We start from the raw sequence: 24,171 nt of genomic DNA, 5'->3' as shown, positions 1-24,171 counted from the left end.
ATTAAAACCAAGATTGTACGAAGAACTAGTGGACTATGGATCCAAATAGATTGAAGAATTACCCAAAGTTTTAGGGGGCTATAGACTCAAATAAGCAGAGTCACCGGATACTCATCTTTCTTCCTAGTTTATGGATCAGAAGCAGTACTACCTACCGACTTGATCTGGACGTCACCAAGGATAGAACAATATGATGAAGGAGAAGCAGAACACACCCAGAGATTAGAACTCGACAGTACAGAAGAAGTCAGAGTAAATGCTACCCTTCAATCAGCCAGATACCTCCAAGGTTTAAGACGCCACTACAACAAGAATACCCAACCTCGATCACTCCAAATCGGAGACCTAGTGCTAAGAAGAATACAAAAAACTAACGGACACCATAAACTACTCAGTCCATGGGAAGGTCCTTTTATTGTCACAAAAGTCACCGGACCAGGCATGTACAAGTTGATAACTGAAGATGGAAAAGAAGTCAACAATACATGGCACATCAGCCAACTAAGAAGATTCTACACATGAAAACAACACAAGGAAGAACATGTACACAAGCCACAAGAGATCAACGTTCATGATCAATAAAGATAGTGTTCCTCGACAATATATGTCTTATTATGGCTTTCCCCCAATTGTTTTCACTAAGCATGTAAACGTTCATGATCAATAAAGATGGTGTTCCTCGGCAAACAGATGTCTTATTACGACTTTTCCTGAGTTGTTTTCACTAAACACACCGGCTGAGAGCAAAAGAGCTGAAAAGATGCTTAAGCCCGCCGATGAGGGTAGCTAATAAGCTAACGCCTGAATAAAAAAAGCAAAATAGCTGAAATTATGCCTGAGCATACCGGCTGAGAGCAAAAAAGCTGAAAAGATGCTTGAGCCCGCCGATGAGGGTAGCTAATAAGCTAACACCCGATCCAAAAAGCAAAATGGCTGAAATTACGCCTGAGCATACCAGCTGAGAGCAAAAAAGCTGAAATGATGCTTGAGCCCGCCGATGAGGGTAGCTAATAAGCTAACACCCAAACCAAAAAGCAAAATGGCTGAAATAATGCCTAAGCATACCGGCTGAGAGCAAAAGAGCTGAAAAGATGCTTGAGCCCGCCTATGAGGGTAGCTAATAAAGCTAACACCCAATCCAAAAAGCAAAATGGCTGAAATTACGCCTGAGCATACCGACTAAGAGCAAAAGAGCTGAAAAGATGCTTGAGCCCGCCGATAAGGGTAGCTAATAAGCTAACACCCAAACCGATCCTAAGATGTTTTTACAACTAGGTAAAGAGCCAGAAGCTGGCCACATCTTGAGTTAAGCAAAAAGCTAAAAAGAAGAAGCTGAAGATGCTTGAGATCGTTGGTCCTAAGTCTTTTCAGTACTAACAAGAACAGAAAGGTTGTAAAGACAAAGATCTACTTACCCCGAGTTGTTTACACGGTAGCCAGACAAGCACTCATCAAATCAAGAAAGTTTGTCAAGACAATGATCCACAAATACCGAGTTGTTTACACGGCGCAGACGAAATCTAGACAAGCACTCGTCAAATCAAGAAAGTTTGTCAAGACAACGATCTACAAATACCGAGTTGTTTACATGGTGCAGACGAAAGCCAGACAAGCACTCAACAAATCAAGAAAGTTTGTCAAGACAATGATCTACAAATATCGAGTTGTTTACACGGCGTAGACGAAAGCATGACAAGCACTTGACAAAATCAAAGACATCCAGGAAGACATCAACGAAAAATAAAGGATCTTCATTCAAAAAGAAGTATAATATCCTATTACAGAGGCTGGAGTACAAAGGTCAAATACATCAAACATCGTCATCAGGAGAAGAAATATCAATATTAAGATTATCTATAATCCTCCTGGCCAAATCTTCGACCTCAGGCTCTATCTTTTCAATGGCATCCAGATATTCTTGACTCTCGGCTTCCTCTGCAATCTTGGATAAAAGCATCTCCGAAGCAAGAACCTTGACCTGGGCAAGAACATTTCTGGTACATAGTTGGGCACACCTCTTCATGAACTCCTAGAAACGGGTCGAAACTTCTGGAATAAACTGAGCCCAAGATTGACCATCATCTGCTGGAGTCCGGAGAAGATCGGCTATTGACCGAAATGATTTCCACAAATCATTCCAGTTCTCAGTAGCCGTCGCCAACTTGCCATTCAAGATTTCAACATTTTTTTGGACCTGCACAAGATCCCTGTCAGCTCCATGCCTAATCAACTTGGCAAGCACGAGTTCTTCTTTAGCACGAGTAATTACCTCCTCAGCCCTGTTGTGACTATTGCGAGCAAGTGTCTTCATTTCCTCAATACCCTCCGAGAGCTTCTGCTTTTCAACTCAGAGAGCTAGACCAGACACCAAAAACAAGTCAGCATAAAGGAAAATTTGAATATAAGAGGAAACAAAAAGAACCCACAATACCATTGCACTCATTCTTCATGGCCTCCATATTCTTCAAGGCCTCCTGGACAGCAGCATGCCTCCGCTTTTCTGCCTCAACCACCTGGGCATGGAGGGCCTTTTCCTCCTTTTGGTGTGTTTGGCGCTCGGTCTCCATCTCAGCCCGATAGAGGTCAAGCTCTATTTTTAGGGCACTAACCTCAGAAGATAACTTTTTCTCGGTTTCAGATGAGAAAAAGAAGCCGGTATGATCCCGAGAAAAAGACTGGGCAAAAGAGAGAAAGAAAAACAAGACATAAGAACAGAAGAAAGACGAACATCCAAAGAAAGAACTTCAGAAAAAACTTACCTGGAGTTTTCCCCCAAAAGAAGTCACGAAGGTCCCCCAAGCAGCGGTCAGCTCTGACAACCGATGAGTGGCATCAAATTGTTGCACCACATCATCATCCAAACGCTGAACGCCACTAGGAAGAGGAGCAGAGGGAGAAGCCGTCCGAGGCAAAGAAGACAAGACCAGGGCCGTACCCTAGAATGCCCCGGCTGTAACAGAACCGACCAAATCATAAGAACGTAAGTACAAAAACAATCACCGAAGCGATCAAATTCCTGTACTTAAGCTCCCATAATCCCGGTAGTCCGGAAATCACGAAGGATTTCAACCAACTCTCGACATACAAACCAAGATCGTAATGATTCAACACAACACATCATCTGTTACAACATTTCATAAGTAGCATTCGGATTACATCCATCAGAGTTCAAATAAATATTACAAACCAAGTTTGAGTGAGCGGAAGCAACATAGTTTAGTACAAAACATCATAGTTTTCAAATACATTGCCAAGATCAGAGTCATGTCCCACAAAAGCATTAACAGATACGAGAACTAGTAGAGACCGTGCCCCACGGTCTAGTCTTCATCCCCAGCAGGGAGAAGGCAGTACTTGCAGCAACCAAAGTAGAACTGGTCATCTGCAACAGGTGGGAAATAAACCCTGAGTACGAGAAGGTACTCAGCTAGACTTACCCGACGAAAATTAGAAATAAAGACACCAAGGATCATGCAAGGCTTTTCAGGTGGGCTAGCTTGACACAGTTGCATAAAAGAGCTTAAGATTATAGTAACCCATTTAAACTTAGCATCAAGCTTATCATTATTTACCTGTCCGCTAGATTAGCACCTGTACTAGAGCACTCACTTATTAGGAGCAAACAATATTAACCATAGCAGGTATAATAAGGCTGTCATCATCATATCATCATTTCGAACCATTAAGATATTAAGTGTATCTACATTGGAGATAAGCCCGTCAAGTTCTCACTAACCGGGAGAGACGGCGATTCGAATCGAATTACAACTCAGCTGAGGGGGTATTCCTAACTCTCACCCTGGCATACTTTGCAAGGGTAGCCGTGGGTCACCTTTGGAACATCTCAGGAACCAAATTCGCGGGTTCGATCAGCGCCAGCACTCTCAGGGATTACCCTTCTGCCAGGACGACCAGGACTTTTAAATCACCTGCCCTTGGACTCACGCCTACGGCTCCCTTCCGAGGCGCACTTTATACTTATCGACTCCCGGCCTGAGGTGAGCTACTCGGCTTCGTGGTCGGTCTCCAGACCCGGCCAACTAAGAGAGAGGCATGCGTTCAACATGAACAGGAAAGGCTCCAAGATCCAGTCCTTAATCGACACAGACGGAGTCACTGCAAACCGGCAAGCCTCCGTCCGGTCTTCATTTCAAATTAAGACTGGTTCTTTTCCACGATAGCAAATATAGCCAACCGTGCCACATGTATCTTCCTATATCTCGCAGGTGACAGGAAATCACCCGACTTCTACCGAGTTAAAGCAGGGCTAAGCACTACTCGAGCCTGAGCTACATAGGATTCAGGGTAACAATATCTGGACAAGGAATGGGTAACCAATGCAGCAAGTGTTTGCATCCAACACCTAAACTTAATGCAACAATATATGTAATAATAATACTGTAACTGCAGTTCGGAAAATAGGAGGCTTAATATGCTCCGGGGCTTGCCTTTCACAAAGTTGCAAGGACGGTGGTCAGGGCACTCAACGGCGACCTCGTCTGGCACTTCTCCTGAAGGCTGCTCCTCCTGAATTTCCGGTGTCGGCTGCTGCTGCTCGTTCAGTTCCTCGAATTCCAGCAGGGTCACTCCTTCCGGTACACCTATTGCATGCCGATGCAAAAGATAAATACCATGGATGCATAAGGTATGACATGATGCTCATGAAGAATGGATCGTAGTAAGTGTTTACGAAGGTATTACTGGACACTCGTTTACCGAGTACTTCGCTCTATTCAAATCACTTTAAGCATGTATCCAACTTAATTTAAATAACAAGAGCAACTTACCTAGCTTGCATAACCTAAGATAAAGATGCTCATCTTCAGTTAAAGGCCTAACACCTAGGAACAGTACCATGAACTTAGGATAGTAAAGACATACTTAAAATAACAGTTAAAGCTTCATATGCAACAAGTAGCAACTTAAATCTATCATAACCCGAGTTCTATAACTCCAAATGACGTACAAGAGGACATTCTGGAAAGCTTATGAAATTCTCTACAATTTATTTGTAAACATCAAAGCATGATTCTAAAGTTGACCAACTCCAATTTCAGTAGACCTAGAATCTGTCCCGCAATGACAGGGTTGCTAACTTAATTATTTAATGATGGTGCAAAAGCCTAATTTGACCAAACCAAGTTAACCAACTTGTTTTTCATACCTAAGCAACATCAGAAAGTACAGTGCTAACTTCTAAATAAATTCTTTAATATCCTTTTCTAATTTATCTAGTTAATTAGGTGATTAAAGCAATATATAGTAAACCTGTTCAGAAAAATCTACAAAAATTACAGTAGCTATTTCATGCTTCACATAGACTACTATAAAAATTTCAAAGCCATTGAGTAAGTAGAACAGTTTACACAAAAATGATAAGGCATACTAGCTTAAAATGGCATAATTAAGAAATCCTAATGAAAAGTGTCAAGCAACAGATTTCACATTTTTCCTAGCATCATTATAGCATAATAATAGTACCCATAAAATTTCACCTTCACTGGATCTATAGAAAAATTATGAAAATTCACACAAGATCCACCTATTAATAAAAGGAAATTCTATAACTTAAAAACTACACATGCACTAGCTCTGAAATTTTTACCAGAGCTTCTAATAAACCTAAATAGAGGACCCACAAAATTTCATAATTTTTGGACCACAGAAACTCAAGATAAAATTCAAACAAGTTTGCATGCTCCTAAAAACACATTTCAAAGTCCTATTTAAATCATCAAAAATTTCTAAAACAAGTGCCCATATAATATTTTTGTTAAATACTAGACATGATCAGGAACCCAACAAAATTAGAACCATAGCATTTGGATCTATATACTAGGAGCTACATATTTTTCAAGATGTACATAAATCTGTGGAATAAATAAACGAAATAAAATGGGAAAACAACACTCAGCCCTACACGGGCCAGCCCAAGAACGGCGGCCCAAGACTACGGCGCTGGCGCGGCCCAACGCGACGCGGCCCACGCTGGGCTCCCGCCTCAGCCGCGGCGGCTGACAAGAAGGGCCCGCGCGTCAGCGAGAGGAGCAGGGGAGGCGGCCTCGGCGACGGTGGAACTCGCCGACGGCGAACCCTCCGGTGAATCGAACAGCACCGGCGTGCTTCCCAAGTCCCCGCGCTTTCGATTTCCCTACAAAGCCAAAGCTCTAGGGGTCCCTAAGCGCTCCGACCACGGCGCACGGCGAATCGGCCATGGCGCACGGCGGCGCTCGGCCGTGTCCCGGCGCGGCTGGACCGGCACTGGTGATGGCATCTACACCCAAGCAGCTACTCGTGATGGAGAAGGCTAAACGTGAGCTAAGAGTGGAGGAGGGGAACGGTGCCGTGCTGGCCACGGTGAGGTCACCGGCGCGGCCATGGCTGCGGTGGGAAGAACGGCGAATACGCCCTTACCAAAGCACGATCGACCTGGCTGAGGGGTGGGGGTGGCAGAGGAGATCACGGCGAGGCTACAGGCGGACGGGGCAACGCGTTTTTGCCAAGACGCGGGCGCTAGGCGAGAGCGAAGCTCCGGCGACAATGGCGGGCGGCTCGGTGCTGCGCTGCGGGAGGCGAAGAAATGTGAACTGGAGTGGTGAAGGCGTCGACAGGCGCTGGCTTGAAGTGGAGGGCAACGGCAGCGGCGTCAGGCCAGCCTCGGCGCGTGGCCAGCGTGACAGCAAGCCGGCGACGAGTGGCGGACACGCGGCGTCGAGTCTCTGCGTCGGTCGGCCACATCGTTACTGAAGGTTTTCTGAAAACCGCGATTCAGTTAACCCTTGTCCCGACTGACAGAGCATGTTCGACGATAAATATCTCCTAAACCGTGGCGAGTTAGTGGAAGACATGAACATAAAAGCTATAGACTTATCTTCCCTCTACAATTTCTTTTCAATGATCCCCACCTAAAACTTCATGGATCAGAAGTTACATGAAGCTAAAGTCGGCCTGATGCAACTGGAAAACACTATGACTTAGAATATTTTTCTAAGTGTTGAAAACAGCATGTATCACAGACTTGTGGGCCATGTTTGACCATGTTCCACACATTTTCATGACTTGGCTAGAAAACAACTTTTGTTCCTTGATAAATTAGCCACAACTTTTGTAAAGAGTGCACAGCCATGCAAAGTCTCTAAGTTGCACTTTTCAAACAGTCAAACAATGAGACTCCTATGGTCAATTCTAGTCAAACTTGCACTTAAGGGCATTTTGGTCATTTTGATCTACATGAACAATGTTCCAACAAGTAAACTAAATGTAGTTAAGGTGTATTAGACCATGATCAACCACTTTACAAACTTGTTATACCACTTCTAATGATCACATGGAATAAGACAATTAAAATAAACAATTCAATCATATGTTGCAATGAAATGTTTCATATGTTTCATGGCTTGGTTGTTATTTTACACTTGTCATATTTCTACCATGTTGCCATGTTTCAAGGTATGAGAAATTTATGTTGCATTCATAGGTTGCAATACTATCATTCATGAGCACTCAACTACGAAACACATACAATTTCAAATGTTGCATACGTATGTTTCAATGATAATGACATGGTGATATAGATAATGCACATGATTATGAAATGACATGCAATTAGTGGAAGCCAAACACCTAGGGTGTTACAGCCCTCCCCCCTTAGAAAAATCTCGTCCCGAGATTTGGAAAGCGTACCATTTAGTATAGAAAGTTGGATGATTTTCCTTTAAATAATCTTCCCGCTCCCAAGTTGCATCCCGTTCACTATGGTTACTCCAAACTACCTTGTATAACTTAACCACTCGTGTACGAGTCACTCTTTCTTGAGTATCCAGAACTTGCACGGGCTTTTCCTCATAAGAAAGATCAGATTTCAAGTTGACTTTCCTTGTTGCTATTCTTTCTTCGGGAATACGAAGACACTTCTTCAGCTGGGACACATGGAATACCGGGAATATAGCGCCCATTCAGGGTGGTAATCGAGTTTATAGGCTACTCTTCCACTTTTCTCGATAATGCGGTAAGGTCCAACGTATCGAGGCTCAAGCTTCCTTTTAATTCCAAAACGCTTGACTCCTTTCATAGGGGATACCTTCAAATAAACATGATCACCTACTTCAAACTCAATAGGTTTCCTTCTCTTATCAGCATAGCTCTTTTGTCTAGCCTGAGCGGCAGTCATATTCTTTTGTATAGTCCGGACTTGCTCTTCGGCTTCTTTTACAAAGTCAATACCATAGAATCTTCTTTCCCCGGGTTCTACCCAGTTCAAAGGAGTTCTACACTTTCGGCCATAAAGAGCTTCAAAAGGAGCCATTTTGATACTCTCTTGATAACTGTTGTTATAAGAGAATTCAGCGAGAGGTAACCAGTCTTCCCAAGAGCCTTTGCAAGAGATAAGACAAGCTCTAAGCATGTCCTCAAGAATTTGATTAACACGCTCAGTCTGTCCTGATGTTTGCGGATGATAGGCAGAACTGCGGATTAGATGAGTGCCAAGATTCTGATGTAAGCACTCCCAAAAGCGAGCCGTGAACTGAGGTCCTCTATCAGAAACAATGGATTTGGGTACACCATGGAGACGTACTACTTGTTGAAAATAGATCTCAGCATAATTGTGAGGATGATAGGTAGACTTGACCGGAATAAAGTGAGCAGATTTAGTTAGACGATCTACGATAACCCAGATGGAATCACAACCCTTTTTGGTAGTGGGTAATCCAACAATAAAATCCATACTAATTTCTTCCCACTTCCAGCCAGGAATAGATAGTGGCTGCAATAGTCCGGGCCTTATGTGAATAGCCTTGACTCTGCAACAGTTATCACACCTTGCCACATAAGCTGCGATTTCTTTCTTCATCTTGGTCCACCAATAATACAGCTTGAGATCTTGATACATTTTACTGCTACCAGGATGGATGGACAATTTTGAAGAATGGGCTTCCTCCATAATTTGATTTCTAAGTTCTTTATCTTTGGGTACCACCAACCTATCATTAAACCAGAGAATTCCCTTGTCATCGACTTTAAAGTGCTTGGTCTCTTTCTCTTTCATTTTCCTTTTGATATGAAACACACCCACATCAGTCTTCTGGAGTTCGATAATTCGACCTCTAAGAGAGCAATCCACAGTGATATTGTGGAGTACTATAGGATGAAGGAGGTGTGACAGATGAAAGTCTTCACTAACTAAGGAATTGCAATGGGCCTTTCTGCTTAAAGCATCAGCAACAACATTTGCCTTACCAGGATGGTAGTGCACTTGAAGGTTGTAGTCCTTGATCAATTCTAACCATCGTCGTTGACGCATGTTCAACTCAGGTTGAGTAAAGATGTACTTGAGGCTCTTATGGTCAGTATAGATGTTGCACACATTACCCAGCAAGTAATGTCTCCAAATCTTCAGGGCATGAACAACTGCGGCTAGTTCTAAGTCATGGGTAGGATAGTTGACTTCATGCTTTCGAAGCTGACGCGAAGCATAAGCAATTACTCGGCCCTCCTGCATAAGAACACACCCCAAACCGGTGCCACATGCGTCACAGAAGACATCAAAAGGCTTCTCGATATCAGGTTGTGCCAATACAGGAGCAGAGGTGAGTAAGGTCCGCAAAGTGTGGAAAGCCTCTTCACACTTCGGAGTCCACACAAACTTCTCATCCTTTTGCAGTAGTCGAGTCATGGGCTTGGCGATTTTTGAGAAATCCGGGATAAAGCGACGATAATAGCCAGCCAGACCCAGAAAGCTTCGGACTTCTGTGACCGTAGTAGGTGCCTTCCACTCAAGGACTTCTTGCACCTTAGTAGGGTCAACCGAAATTCCATCACCAGATAACACATGACCCAGAAAAGGTATCTTGTTCAACCAGAACTCGCACTTGCTGAACTTAGCATAAAGCTGGTTGTCTCGTAACCGAGTTAAAACAATTCTCAGATGTTCAGCATGCTCTTCTTCATTCTGAGAATATACCAGAATATCATCAATGAACACGACGACAAATTTGTCCAATTCCGGCATGAATACAGAATTCATCAGGTACATAAAGTGTGCCGGAGCATTTGTCAACCCAAATGACATGACGAGGTATTCGAACAAGCCATATCGAGTAGAGAAAGCTGTCTTAGGTATATCTTCAGGACGAATTTTGATCTGATGGTAGCCAGACCTCAAATCGATCTTGGAGAATACCTTAGCTTTAGAGAGCTGATCAAACAGAATATCGATGCGAGGAAGAGGGTACTTGTTCTTGATAGTAACAGCATTTAGGGGACGATAATCCACACACATGCGTAGAGACTCGTCCTTCTTCTTCACAAATATAGCTGGACAACCCCAAGGAGATGAACTAGGCCGAATCAATCCTTTCTTCAATAGCTCATTCAACTGACTCTTCAGCTCAGCCAACTCATTGGGCGGCATTCGATAAGGCCTTCGAGAAATGGGAGCCGTACCCGGAATGAGTTCTATTTTGAATTCTACATCGCGGTCCGGAGGTAATCCAGGCAAGTCATCAGGAAAGACATCTGGAAACTCACAGACAACCGGTAGATCCTTAATGGCCTTGGCTAGGGTAGCATTGGCTGTATTGTGAATAGAGATATCACGAGGTAACTGCACGAGAAAACCTTTCTTATCCACAGGATCCCTCAACATTACTACACGGGTTGACGTGTCGATCAACACTCCATTCCCGCTCATCCACTTCATTCCTAGGATGACATCGATTCCTACCCCCGGTAGAACTACAAGATCCGTACGGAACTCTCGATCCCCAATCTCAAGCTTTACATCTTTAACTACTCGGTTAGTCAGGATGTTATTTCCAGCAGCACTAATACAATACCCACCCTTGACAATTGTAATCACATTCATATTATGCTCAGATGCAAAAGTAGAACTCACAAAGGAGTGCGAAGCACCCGAATCAAAGAGCACAACTGCAGGGTGATCATTAACAAGAAACTTACCAGCGGTGACCACTTCACCAGCAGGAATTTCCTCCACTGTAGTATAGTGAACACGCCCCTGACGGACGTTTCCTTGAGCATTCTTGGGAGGATGGGGACATCTGTTTGCCCAATGACCAGGTTGGTTACAGTTCCAGCATGGCCTGTTTGATGGTGGAACATTGGAGCTACTCTGCCCAGATGTATTCTTCGGCAAGGAAATGGTATACCCCTTGCGGAAACCGGTTTTAGCTTGGTTCTTCTTCTGCGGTGGGCGGTACCGGACATTAGCATGGGGCGGACGGTATGGGGCCTTAGATACCATTGGAGCCTTGGACTGGGAAGCACCAGCCTCAAAGTTCCTTTTTCGGTTCTTGGAAGCAGCATAAATCTTGTCATTGTTCTCCTGGGTCAGAGTGTCACTGATAAATTCATTGAAGGTGACACACTTGCAGTTGCCCATTGACTTCATCAGTTTTGGGGAAAGTCCCCTCTTGAAACTAGCTATTCTTTTGGCGTCAGTATCGACGAACTCAGGAGCATATCTTGCCAGGTTGTTGAATGCCTGGAGGTACTCATTGAGACTCTTATTGCCTTGGGTGAGCTTCATAAACTCAGTATGCTTGATGGCCATGAGACCAGGAGGAATAAAGTGTCCCCTGAAGGCTGCCTGGAACTGGTTCCAGACGATCTCAACGTTAGCAGGGAAGGTGGTCCTGTGATGGGTCCACCAAATACCTGCAGGGCCTTGGAGCTGGTGTCCTGCATACGTAGCCTTCAGGCTTTCGGTCAAACGGAGCAATCCAAATCGTTGCTCTATCGTGCTCAACCATTCATCCGCTTGTAAGGGTTCTTCTGCCTCACGAAAGACAGGAGGCTTTGTGTCCATGAAGTCCTTAAAAGTGCTATACTGGTTCGGCTCAGGTCCCTGGCGGACATGCCGATCCTCACGGTTAGCCATCTGGCGCATAGCCTCAGCTAGCATGCGCTGACTTTCCACAACAGTCTGCATTAGCTCAGCTGGTGTGGGTGGTGGCGGAGGTGGTTGTTCCTCATTTCCCATGCCACGACCGCGACGAAGGTTATGAGCCATCTGCAAAATGTATAGCCAATGAGCACTGACGATGTGGAAATTTTTTTGCAGATGAAATGTATAATTATGCCGAACTGACTCCAATGGAGAAAATGAATTCGTACTATCAACAGAGGCACAATCATCCATCACAATCACACAACTCATCAAGTGCATCAATTGACACATTAATGCGATGAACTTAACCAACAACGAGATCCATAGACCGCAAGGGCGAAATTCATCAAAAGCTCTCATACGTGGAGCATAATACGTTCGATAGGTTACACCCAAGCCATAGTGGTTTCAACTTACATCAAAGGTAACATAGGGTTCGAGATTACATCCCAACGATTAACTTGTCCATGCATGAGGGTTAACAAAAGACTAGATCTAGCGCATTAGCTAAGTAGTAAGCTAAACTACGCATCGTCCTCGGAGTCGGTGTCGAAGATTTCTCCTCCATCTTCATCACTAGGAGGCTCTAACTCCTCATCTTCCTCCTCATCAGGTGGAGCGTCCTCAGGTCCATTGACTTCCATGTCATCATCACCTTCGGCCATGATGACGCCAGATCCCATCTCATTTTCATCCTCAGGTGGCAGGATAGGGTGAAGTTGGTTGTGCAGTAGGTGAACCTCCTCATGGAGATTGTCATTGTACTCTTCTGCAGCCGCCAACTGCTGCTCTAGCTCCACCTGCCTCGCCCTCAACACATTCTCCTCGTGCCAGGCTTCATTCCGTTGGTTCAGCATGTGAACCAACATACGCTCACAGTTACGATGAGCAATTGTCAACCTCTGAACCTCAAGGGTTTCTTGGTCCCTCTCTTGCGTGACTTGCTCCAAACGCTGCTGAACTGCAGTCCTTTCAGCAGTCACCTGGGCCAGCTCTGCCCTTAGCCTTTCCGCCTCAGTAGGCTCAGGACGGGGCTCACGAGGAGCTAAACGGTGACGAGGCGCCCTACCTCCAGCGGACTTGCGAGCAGTGCGTTTCGTGCGCGCCATCTGTAGCAAAAGTTACAACGTAAGGGGAGAATCATTTAAGGGACGCGAAATTTAATTATTCGGGACCATCAATTTTAAAGGAGGGAGTAATGCAAGAAATGCCATGTATGCTTGAACATGATGCATGCACGATCCGTACGTCCTCACAAACCTAGAAAAATTTAAAGGCTAGCGAAATATACGGTGGCATACATACGTTCTCTCGTATACGGTAGCTAGTCGATCTACAACGATACGTTGTTAGTGTACCTGCAGAAGATTTCATTTCAGCCCAATACTTTCCCCAAAAAGCATAGAAAACAAACAGTAAACTAAATACTTTCATACATACATCCCCTGATGTATATACTCTAGTATCACAGCTACCCGTCAGAGATACCCACAATTAAGTACTCTCATAAATACATGATTAAACACGTAAGTATGCGAGCAACCACAACTACTCTCCCCTAGACCGACGATTGGACGGTCATGCTCTCACAACTCACACTTACCAGAGCGTAGAGGTATTTTGATCCATACATTACCACCCAAGCGGATGGCATCCATACAATAGCACGCCGTATGGACGACGAAATAGAAACAAGCAGGAACCCCCAAGTTAGTACTTTAATAAGCCACCTAAGAGTCCTTATTTGGGCATAAGGGATATGACCACTGGCAATACTTAGTATTTAATTTAGGATTTTCACAAATACTTTTGTTTTAAATACACAAATGACGTGTTTAGTGTCAAATCTTGCTCTGATGCCAGCTGTAACAGAACCGACCAAATCATAAGAACGTAAGTACAAAAACAATCACCGAAGCGATCAAATTCCTGTACTTAAGCTCCCATAATCCCGGTAGTCCGGAAATCACGAAGGATTTCAACCAACTCTCGACATACAAACCAAGATCGTAATGATTCAACACAACACATCATCTGTTACAACATTTCATAAGTAGCATTCGGATTACATCCATCAGAGTTCAAATAAATATTACAAACCAAGTTTGAGTGTGCGGAAGCAACATAGTTTAGTACAAAACATCATAGTTTTCAAATACATTGCCAAGATCAGAGTCATGTCCCACAAAAGCATTAACAGATACGAGAACTAGTAGAGACCGTGCCCCACGGTCTAGTCTTCATCCCCAGCAGGGAGAAGGCAGTACTTGCAGCAACCAAAGTAGAACTGGTCATCTGCAACAGGTGGGAAATAAACCCTGAGTACGAGAAGGTACTCAGCTAGACTTACCCGACGAAAATTAGAAATAAAGACACCAAGGATCATGCAAGGCTTTTCAGGTGGGCTAGCTTGACACAGTTGCATAAAAGAGCTTAAGATTATAGTAACCCATTTAAACTTAGCATCAAGCTTATCATTATTTACCTGTCCGCTAGATTAGCACCTGTACTAGAGCACTCACTTATTAGGAGCAAACAATATTAACCATAGCAGGTATAATAAGGCTGTCATCATCATATCATCATTTCGAACCATTAAGATATTAAGTGTATCTACATTGGAGATAAGCCCGTCAAGTTCTCACTAACCGGGAGAGACGGCGATTCGAATCGAATTACAACTCAGCTGAGGGGGTATTCCTAACTCTCACCCTGGCATACTTTGCAAGGGTAGCCGTGGGTCACCTTTGGAACATCTCAGGAACCAAATTCGCGGGTTCGATCAGCGCCAGCACTCTCAGGGATTACCCTTCTGCCAGGACGACCAGGACTTTTAAATCACCTGCCCTTGGACTCACGCCTACGGCTCCCTTCCGAGGCGCACTTTATACTTATCGACTCCCGGCCTGAGGTGAGCTACTCGGCTTCGTGGTCGGTCTCCAGACCCGGCCAACTAAGAGAGAGGCATGCGTTCAACATGAACAGGAAAGGCTCCAAGATCCAGTCCTTAATCGACACAGACGGAGTCACTGCAAACCGGCAAGCCTCCGTCCGGTCTTCATTTCAATTAAGACTGGTTCTTTTCCACGATAGCAAATATAGCCAACCGTGCCACATGTATCTTCCTATATCTCGCAGGTGACAGGAAATCACCCGACTTCTACCGAGTTTAAGCAGGGCTAAGCACTACTCGAGCCTGAGCTACATAGGGTTCAGGGTGACAATATCTGGACAAGGAATGGGTAACCAATGCAGCAAGTGTTTGCATCCAACACCTAAACTTAATGCAACAATATATGTAATAATAATACTGTAACTGCAGTTCGGAAAATAGGAGGCTTAATATGCTCCGGGGCTTGCCTTTCACAAAGTTGCAAGGACGGTGGTCAGGGCACTCAACGGCGACCTCGTCTGGCACTTCTCCTGAAGGCTGCTCCTCCTGAATTTCCGGTGTCGGCTGCTGCTGCTCGTTCAGTTCCTCGAATTCCAGCAGGGTCACTCCTTCCGGTACACCTATTGCATGCCGATGCAAAAGATAAATACCATGGATGCATAAGGTATGACATGATGCTCATGAAGAATGGATCGTAGTAAGTGTTTACGAAGGTATTACTGGACACTCGTTTACCGAGTACTTCGCTCTATTCAAATCACTTTAAGCATGTATCCAACTTAACTTAAATAACAAGAGCAACTTACCTAGCTTGCATAACCTAAGATAAAGATGCTCATCTTCAGTTAAAGGCCTAACACCTAGGAACAGTACCATGAACTTAGGATAGTAAAGACATACTTAAAATAACAGTTAAAGCTTCATATGCAACAAGTAGCAACTTAAATCTATCATAACCCGAGTTCTATAACTCCAAATGACGTACAAGAGGACATTCTGGAAAGCTTATGAAATTCTCTACAATTTATTTGTAAACATCAAAGCATGATTCTAAAGTTGACCAACTCCAATTTCAGTAGACCTAGAATCTGTCCCGCAATGACAGGGTTGCTAACTTAATTATTTAATGATGGTGCAAAAGCCTAATTTGACCAAACCAAGTTAACCAACTTGTTTTTCATACCTAAGCAACATCAGAAAGTACAGTGCTAACTTCTAAATAAATTCTTTAATATCCTTTTCTAATTTATCTAGTTAATTAGGTGATTAAAGCAATATATAGTAAACCTGTTCAGAAAAATCTACAAAAATTACAGTAGCTATTTCATGCTTCACATAGACTACTATAAAAATTTCAAAGCCATTGAGTAAGTAGAACAGTTTACACAAAAATGATAAGGCATACTAGCTTAAAATGGCATAATTAAGAAATCCTAATGAAAAGTGTCAAGCAACAGATTTCACATTTTTCCTAGCATCATTATAGCATAATAATAGTACCCATAAAATTTCACCTTCACTGGATCTATAGAAAAATTATGAAAATTCACACAAGATCCACCTATTAATAAAAGGAAATTCTATAACTTAAAAACTACACATGCACTAGCTCTGAAATTTTTACCAGAGCTTCTAATAAACCTAAATAGAGGACCCACAAAATTTCATAATTTTTGGACCACAGAAACTCAAGATAAAATTCAAACAAGTTTGCATGCTCCTAAAAACACATTTCAAAGTCCTATTTAAATCATCAAAAATTTCTAAAACAAGTGCCCATATAATATTTTTGTTAAATACTAGACATGATCAGGAACCCAACAAAATTAGAACCATAGCATTTGGATCTATATACTAGGAGCTACATATTTTTCAAGATGTACATAAATCTGTGGAATAAATAAACGAAATAAAATGGGAAAACAACACTCAGCCCTACACGGGCCAGCCCAAGAACGGCGGCCCAAGACTACGGCGCTGGCGCGGCCCAACGCGACGCGGCCCACGCTGGGCTCCCGCCTCAGCCGCGGCGGCTGACAAGAAGGGCCCGCGCGTCAGCGAGAGGAGCAGGGGAGGCGGCCTCGGCGACGGTGGAACTCGCCGACGGCGAACCCTCCGGTGAATCGAACAGCACCGGCGTGCTTCCCAAGTCCCCGCGTTTCGATTTCCCTACAAAGCCAAAGCTCTAGGGGTCCCTAAGCGCTCCGACCACGGCGCACGGCGAATCGGCCATGGCGCACGGCGGCGCTCGGCCGTGTCCCGGCGCGGCTGGACCGGCACTGGTGATGGCATCTACACCCAAGCAGCTACTCGTGATGGAGAAGGCTAAACGTGAGCTAAGAGTGGAGGAGGGGAACGGTGCCGTGCTGGCCACGGTGAGGTCACCGGCGCGGCCATGGCTGCGGTGGGAAGAACGGCGAATACGCCCTTACCAAAGCACGATCGACCTGGCTGAGGGGTGGGGGTGGCAGAGGAGATCACGGCGAGGCTACAGGCGGACGGGGCAACGCGTTTTTGCCAAGACGCGGGCGCTAGGCGAGAGCGAAGCTCCGGCGACAATGGCGGGCGGCTCGGTGCTGCGCTGCGGGAGGCGAAGAAATGTGAACTGGAGTGGTGAAGGCGTCGACAGGCGCTGGCTTGAAGTGGAGGGCAACGGCAGCGGCGTCAGGCCAGCCTCGGCGCGTGGCCAGCGTGACAGCAAGCCGGCGACGAGTGGCGGACACGCGGCGTCGAGTCTCTGCGTCGGTCGGCCACATCGTTACTGAAGGTTTTCTGAAAACCGCGATTCAGTTAACCCTTGTCCCGACTGACAGAGCATGTTCGACGATAAATATCTCCTAAACCGTGGCGAGTTAGTGGAAGACATGAACATAAAAGCTATAGACTTATCTTCCCTCTACAATTTCTTTTCAATGATCCCCACCTAAAACTTCATGGATCAGAAGTTACATGAAGCTAAAGTCGGCCTGATGCAACTGGAAAACACTATGACTTAGAATATTTTTCTAAGTGTTGAAAACAGCATGTATCACAGACTTGTGGGCCATGTTTGACCATGTTCCACACATTTTCATGACTTGGCTAGAAAACAACTTTTGTTCCTTGATAAATTAGCCACAACTTTTGTAAAGAGTGCACAGCCATGCAAAGTCTCTAAGTTGCACTTTTCAAACAGTCAAACAATGAGACTCCTATGGTCAATTCTAGTCAAACTTGCACTTAAGGGCATTTTGGTCATTTTGATCTACATGAACAATGTTCCAACAAGTAAACTAAATGTAGTTAAGGTGTATTAGACCATGATCAACCACTTTACAAACTTGTTATACCACTTCTAATGATCACATGGAATAAGACAATTAAAATAAACAATTCAATCATATGTTGCAATGAAATGTTTCATATGTTTCATGGCTTGGTTGTTATTTTACACTTGTCATATTTCTACCATGTTGCCATGTTTCAAGGTATGAGAAATTTATGTTGCATTCATAGGTTGCAATACTATCATTCATGAGCACTCAACTACGAAACACATACAATTTCAAATGTTGCATACGTATGTTTCAATGATAATGACATGGTGATATAGATAATGCACATGATTATGAAATGACATGCAATTAGTGGAAGCCAAACACCTAGGGTGTTTACACCGGCTACCTCCTCAGATGGCTCCACCGCCACGACCACGGTCACCTCCAGAGCCATCAAATCAGCTACTACAGGATCACCAGAGAACCCTGTCCCCCTAACAGCCACCTCGCCGACCGCACATTCCGAGTCCCGAGACTCAGAACGTAGGGGCACACCAGAGGACTGACAAGAAGTCGACTGAGGGTTAAGGGAAGGCGAGGGCCTGCAAGATGATAAGGAAACTCGACGATAAGAATATGAATCAGAGAAGAGGAAAATAGAAGCAAAGAAACATAACCAGGATTCACTCACTTAGCTATCTTCTTCTTTATAAAACTGCCAAGACCAACATAAGACCTTAGAGGGGGAACTATAGCAACAAAAATATCACCACCACCTTGCAACAGGAGTGGTGTGGTCGGTACCGGAGCTCTAGAGGAACTCAGGGTCGACGACCACTTACTACAAGAGAACAAGGTCAAAGTCAGAACAAAAAGAAGTGTTCAACAGCAGAAAAACAAGAAAACAACTCACCGACGCGTAACAAGGGCCGCATCATCATCCTCATCTTCCTCACTCTCAAACATGGCAACCACAGCGCCATCTGAAAAAGAAGAAAAGTACTCGGTTAGAGGCAAAAACAAACAACAAAAAGACAAAACATATTAATATGCTCACCTAGGAGCACACTACCTATAACTTGAGTACCTGGGTGAGTACTCGATGGGCGAGACTTCTTGGTGGCAGACAAACCAGAAGAAGAATAATCCGCTTGCCCCCTTTTTCTGACACTGCGAGGAGCTCGAGGAACTGGACGAGGAACATACTCTACATATGTGTCAAGAACCGTGGAAGAAATACCAGGAAACATCGTGGTGGTTTGAAACTTACTGCTTAAAGATGCCCCAGCAAGATTCTCCCCAAGCTCCACAATGGTAGGGCAGTCATCAAGGGGGATCAGATCAACAAAGTTACGCCTCAATTCCTATAAAAAAGCAAAACAACCAGGCAAGAAAGATTAAGCGAAAAGGGGAGACAACAAAGGAAATACGAAAAGTACCAGCATAAGAAAAAACAACTCACAGCAGGAGGTGGGTTGTTAGCACAATACTCAGGGACAGTATGCGGGACAACGCTTACTCCCTTCAACATCTTCTAAAGGCGCTCGAGCACCTCCTCACTAGTCAACTCAAGGGTAGGGACCATATGAGAAGGGTCCTTCGCTCTAGAGTATTTAAAACCGTAGTTCTCTCGCTCCTTCAGAGGTTGAACACGGCGGCGAAGAAAACTGGAAATGATACCGAAGCCGATCAAGCCTTGCTGTTTTAGAGCACATATCCTCTCAAGAAACGGCTTGATCGCCTGGAGCTCATCCACCGTCAGGGGATTCTTTTCCCATCGGTCATTAACCATAGGACCAGAACCAGAATGAACAGCAAGAGGAGGAATCATATTGGCGGCATAAAACCAGTCAGCACGCCAATCCCTCACAGAATCAACCAAGTCATAATCAAAGAATCTACTCTTACGACCCTGACGAAACTGAATCCCATAGGCACCAAGAACATGGGTGTCATCGCTGCGGGGTTGGGGCTTCAGACGGAAGAAGTAATGAAAGAGAGAAAGAGAAGGAGGAATTCCAAGAAAAGTTTCACAAAGATGAACAAAAACAGAAAGATGAAGGATAGCATTGGGAGTAAGATGGTTCAAGCTAATCCCAAAATAATTGAGAAAGCAATGAAGAAAAGCAGAGGTAGGAAGGCAGAGTCCAGCACGGATAAAGGAGACAAAAAAAACAATCTCACCAGAGCCTAGAGTTGGGACCCGATGCTGGCCTGGAGCTCTCCACTCAGCAATCTCCTTGTCCTGGACCAGGCAATCACTGACAAGCTCGTGCAACTAATCCTCAGTCGTAGTCGGAGCTGGCCAGACCTTCTGAGCAGCCCTCATGGCCATGAATTCTTGATTTTCAATCACAAAAAGTGATGCCTCCTCATCTACAAAGGTTGCCTGGGACTTGCTCGCTGATTTCTTCCTACCCATATACTAGCAAAAGCAATAAGGCACTAAGAAATGATGACAATCAGGCGGCGGCGCTTAGATGACGGCGACAATGGCGATGACGGAGTGAGGACTAGGGTTTCAAGGTAAAAGCAGGGCAGTAAAGAAAAAGAAGAAAGAAGGCCTTTAAATAGATTTTTACAGCAATAAAAATATGGCCCATTAGGCTCATTTAAACACGGCATGAGAACGCAACGGTTCATTTCCCAACACAACTGACAAAGCTAAAATGATGGACGACACACTTCTACACAAAGGTACAGTTCAACGGGCAGATTTCAGACTTATCCATCCAGCACCAAGGCTGAGTTAACATATTGCTACAAAAAGAACTCATCAGCAATGAAGCAACGAAGGGTTACCTCACAAGGAACACAAGAACTCGTTTCTTATAGAAAGAACTCGGGAATCTCACAAACAACCAGGACATCAGCAGAAAAAAGAATGACAACCTAGAAGACAAGATTCTTTCCATTATAAATGGCTTCAAAAAAATACAAGATTACACATCTTACAAGACCCAATGAACTCGGTACTATGACGAGCAAGGTAGCAAAAAGGAACCCGGACACAACTAGGCTCTGGAACGACTACGTGTCCCAAATTGCTACTCGGTAGAACAAACCGCACTCAGCTACACTGTTTTCTTCAAAGGATGAACGTAGTACATCCGAGGCAGAAGTCAGCAGCACGGTGGGACAACATGGAATAGGGAAGCCCAGCAGGCATCTGTCTACCCAAGTCCGATGTGACACCAGATCTGGCGTTGATCTGCACAGGACAGTCGTAGGGCAGTCAAGGGGGATCTACCCAGAACTGCTGGATGAAGGAACATATCCCACATCACAAGACTTCCTCCAACTACCGCCATGTACCTCCTGGTACAATGCCGCTGCGAGATTAGTCTACCTCTAATCTCTATCACAAGACTCCCTCTAGCTATGACAAGATATACAAGAACTACAAGACATGCCGGGGCTGCTCTACTTCAGAAACTATCATATTCATGACTACAGAGATTTCAGACCACGCAACAAAATGCTTGATGAATCAAAACAACACACCAGGAGGGTATTTATAGACCAAAGGAGCGGCGCACATGGACCGGGAGCACCAACGGAACAAATCTAATAAAGGACAAAGTGAAAAGACAGAATTCAATGAAAGAGGACTCCGACATGAAGGAACAGTACTCAAGGACAAGCATATTCGAAAGGATATACCAACACTGTACAACTCATGAACAAACAACATTTACACTCAACCACCACCATACAACCACATCTGAGAGCAGCAGACTACTAGAGAATATGCCAAGACCCTGCATCCGAGTTCTTTCTGAACAAAAGAACCCGGATATATGCTCGGGGGTTGCAACAGGAGAGGTTTTTAGTTCTTTGAACAACTCAGATTCAAGACCCTCCAACTCTTTGTTCCAAATAGCAAGAGGCTCGGGGGCTACACTCAGTGAGTGCACTTTTTTTTTTGAAAAAAGCGCACATCACTCAGAAGACTTCTTCAAGATAGCAATTTTCAAACAACACAAGATTCAAGACCCTCCAACTTTTTGTTCCAAATAGCAAGAGGCTCGGGGGCTACACTCAGTGAGTGCACTTTTTTCTTTGAAAAAGCGCACGTCACCAAGAAGACTTCTTCAAGACAAACCACTTCAAGGACTCACAACAAAAAGAACCCAAACCAAGCTATATCCGAGTTCTTTTTGATAAAAAACCCGGGTATATGCTCGGGAGCCCTTCGATGAAGAATTAGAACAATTTCAAGGTAAGACCCTCTAGCTCCTTGTTCCAAATAGCAAGAGGTTCGGGAGCTACACCCAGATGGATGTACTTTTTCTTCAAAAAAGCACATACCACTCGAAGATCCCAAGAAGCGCTACATGGTTTCACTCAAGAAAGTACTCGGACGATGCTTGATCCTACTTGGCAAGACCTGAAGGAACAAGATGAGGCTTCCAGAGCTTAACCATGAAGTGCTCGGGGGCTTGTCGATACAGGACCCACGGGATACTCCACAAGGAAGGGAGAAGATATAATCTAACTAGGACTTCTTTCCCTGTAATCTTAGTAGTAGTATTATTCTATGATTCTACTAGGAACCTCATTGTAAACCGACTAGGACTCTGACCTCCTGACTATATAAAGGAGGGCGGAGTTCCTGGAGAGACAACACACACACATAACGCAACACAACACTTTACAATCAATCCAACGCAAAGGGTAACGTCGATTGGATGTAGGGCTATTACTCGATCATGGTTGAGGGCCCGAACCAGGATAAATCGACTGCCTCTTGCGTTTACCGTCGAGTTCTGCATACGCTGAAGCCCGAACAAACTGCCCCGGGTACTCCCGTGGCAGGCTATCGGTGGTGAAACATCGACAGAGTTCATGCTTATTGATGGAGAAACCTAGCGGCCCTAACTTGTTAGACGAACATTTGAAAGGCTTCATACTGAACCCTACCGACCTTCCTCGGTAGTGGGTCAAGAGGTTGGCCGCCTCGGGCGAAAGGATAAATCACGACTCACAGTGAAAGTGTACAACCTCTACAGAGTGTAAAACTGGTATATCAGCCATGCTCACGGTCATGAGCGGCCTTGGACCCTTACGGAATAGATGATGAACACTGATGATATTGATGATAAAGATGCTCATTAATGATTACTGTTTATGCTATTCATTATTCATGTTTACCTGATCATGTGTTTATGTGGGCTTGTGGATAAACTTGTTGCTACCCAATTGCTAAAAGATGACTTATTAAAAGCTAATTTCAGTTAAATCAGTGTCAGTCCTTTGAGCTTCATGAACCCCATGTTATATTTGTTGAGTACGACATGTACTTACGCTTGCTTTACTTTTTAAATCTTTGGAAAAATCCTGGATGGGTACCAGATTGCTAGAGTTTGAAGGAATTAGGCTTGTGATCAACCATTTAGTTGTCCCAATGGAATTGGAGTCTTCACCCGAAGATCAGAGTTGTCTTTCCGCTGTTTGCTATCTAAGGTTATATCCTTTATACTAAGTATATTATATATTAAGCATTGTCTATTGATATTTTCTTTATTTGTAGCTATATATGAGCTTTGACTTCCTGGGCTCACTTATGGTGTGTATATGATTTTTTCCTTAAAATCGGATGCTACAATAGCTAAGATCATCATGATCAACACAGTAGACTAATGACACTAATAGATTGGTCACGTGGTGTGTACCTTTTGTTTGTAGGAGAAAATGGTGTCGCTGGTGAAGATGATGTAGAGGGAGACGCTGCTGGTGGTGGTACTAAGTCATCGATGAGTGGTGAAGGAAGAGCTCAGAGCAGCTGACGACAAATACGCCGAGACGTAGCGCCGCTTGACTTGGATGGAAGACCGTCGTGAAAGTCGGGAGCAGTCGCGCAACGGGCGCTTCCCAAAAACCTTATTCGTCCTCTCTCGGTGCAGGATCACAAGGACGAGGGTTCCGGAGACCTGCTCTCCCAAATGTCGGTGCATGCAGACGCCGGGATTGAGAGACTACGGCGACAGCGAGAAGAGGAAAATATTAATTTACTACATTTGGATTTTCCAAACTAGAACTCCCAATAGTAGTTTTTTGTGTCTTTTCCTAGGAGGATTGGTACATATATATATAGGGATGAGAACTCATAT

At 44.3% G+C, this 24,171-nt stretch overlaps 2 protein-coding genes across 8 annotated transcripts in view; both read right to left on the bottom strand.

Annotated features, from left to right (window-relative positions):
- The window catches only part of LOC136466917 (probable protein phosphatase 2C 12), a 53,894-nt gene that overhangs the window by 26,523 nt on the left and 3,200 nt on the right, over positions 1–24,171 (bottom strand). The gene's annotated exons all lie outside the window — the stretch shown is intronic.
- Positions 1,672–23,721, bottom strand: LOC136466915 (uncharacterized). Of its 6 annotated transcripts, none has more exons than XM_066465431.1 (12): positions 19,521–23,721; positions 19,329–19,422; positions 19,116–19,247; positions 18,972–19,041; positions 18,750–18,899; positions 18,465–18,660; positions 15,269–15,421; positions 4,449–4,601; positions 2,760–2,950; positions 2,432–2,675; positions 2,270–2,355; positions 1,672–2,194 (listed from the first exon to the last, which is right to left on the bottom strand). In XM_066465431.1, the coding sequence occupies exons 1-7, from the start codon at positions 19,587–19,589 to the stop codon at positions 15,404–15,406; spliced, it is 729 nt and encodes a 242-aa protein (XP_066321528.1). In that variant the 5' UTR covers positions 19,590–23,721; the 3' UTR covers positions 1,672–2,194; positions 2,270–2,355; positions 2,432–2,675; positions 2,760–2,950; positions 4,449–4,601; positions 15,269–15,403. The 6 variants fall into 6 exon arrangements, with proteins under 6 accessions (XP_066321528.1, XP_066321529.1, XP_066321530.1 ...); XM_066465432.1 differs by having other exon boundaries at positions 19,131–19,247; positions 19,521–19,725; XM_066465433.1 differs by having other exon boundaries at positions 1,675–2,194; positions 19,146–19,247; positions 19,521–19,725.

The sequence above is a fragment of the Miscanthus floridulus genome, chromosome 7 (genome assembly GCF_019320115.1).
Source record: "Miscanthus floridulus cultivar M001 chromosome 7, ASM1932011v1, whole genome shotgun sequence".
Lineage (NCBI taxonomy): Eukaryota > Viridiplantae > Streptophyta > Magnoliopsida > Poales > Poaceae > Miscanthus > Miscanthus floridulus.
The sequence above is the reverse complement of the archived record's forward strand: the minus strand, read 5'-3'. Positions and strand labels throughout refer to the sequence as shown.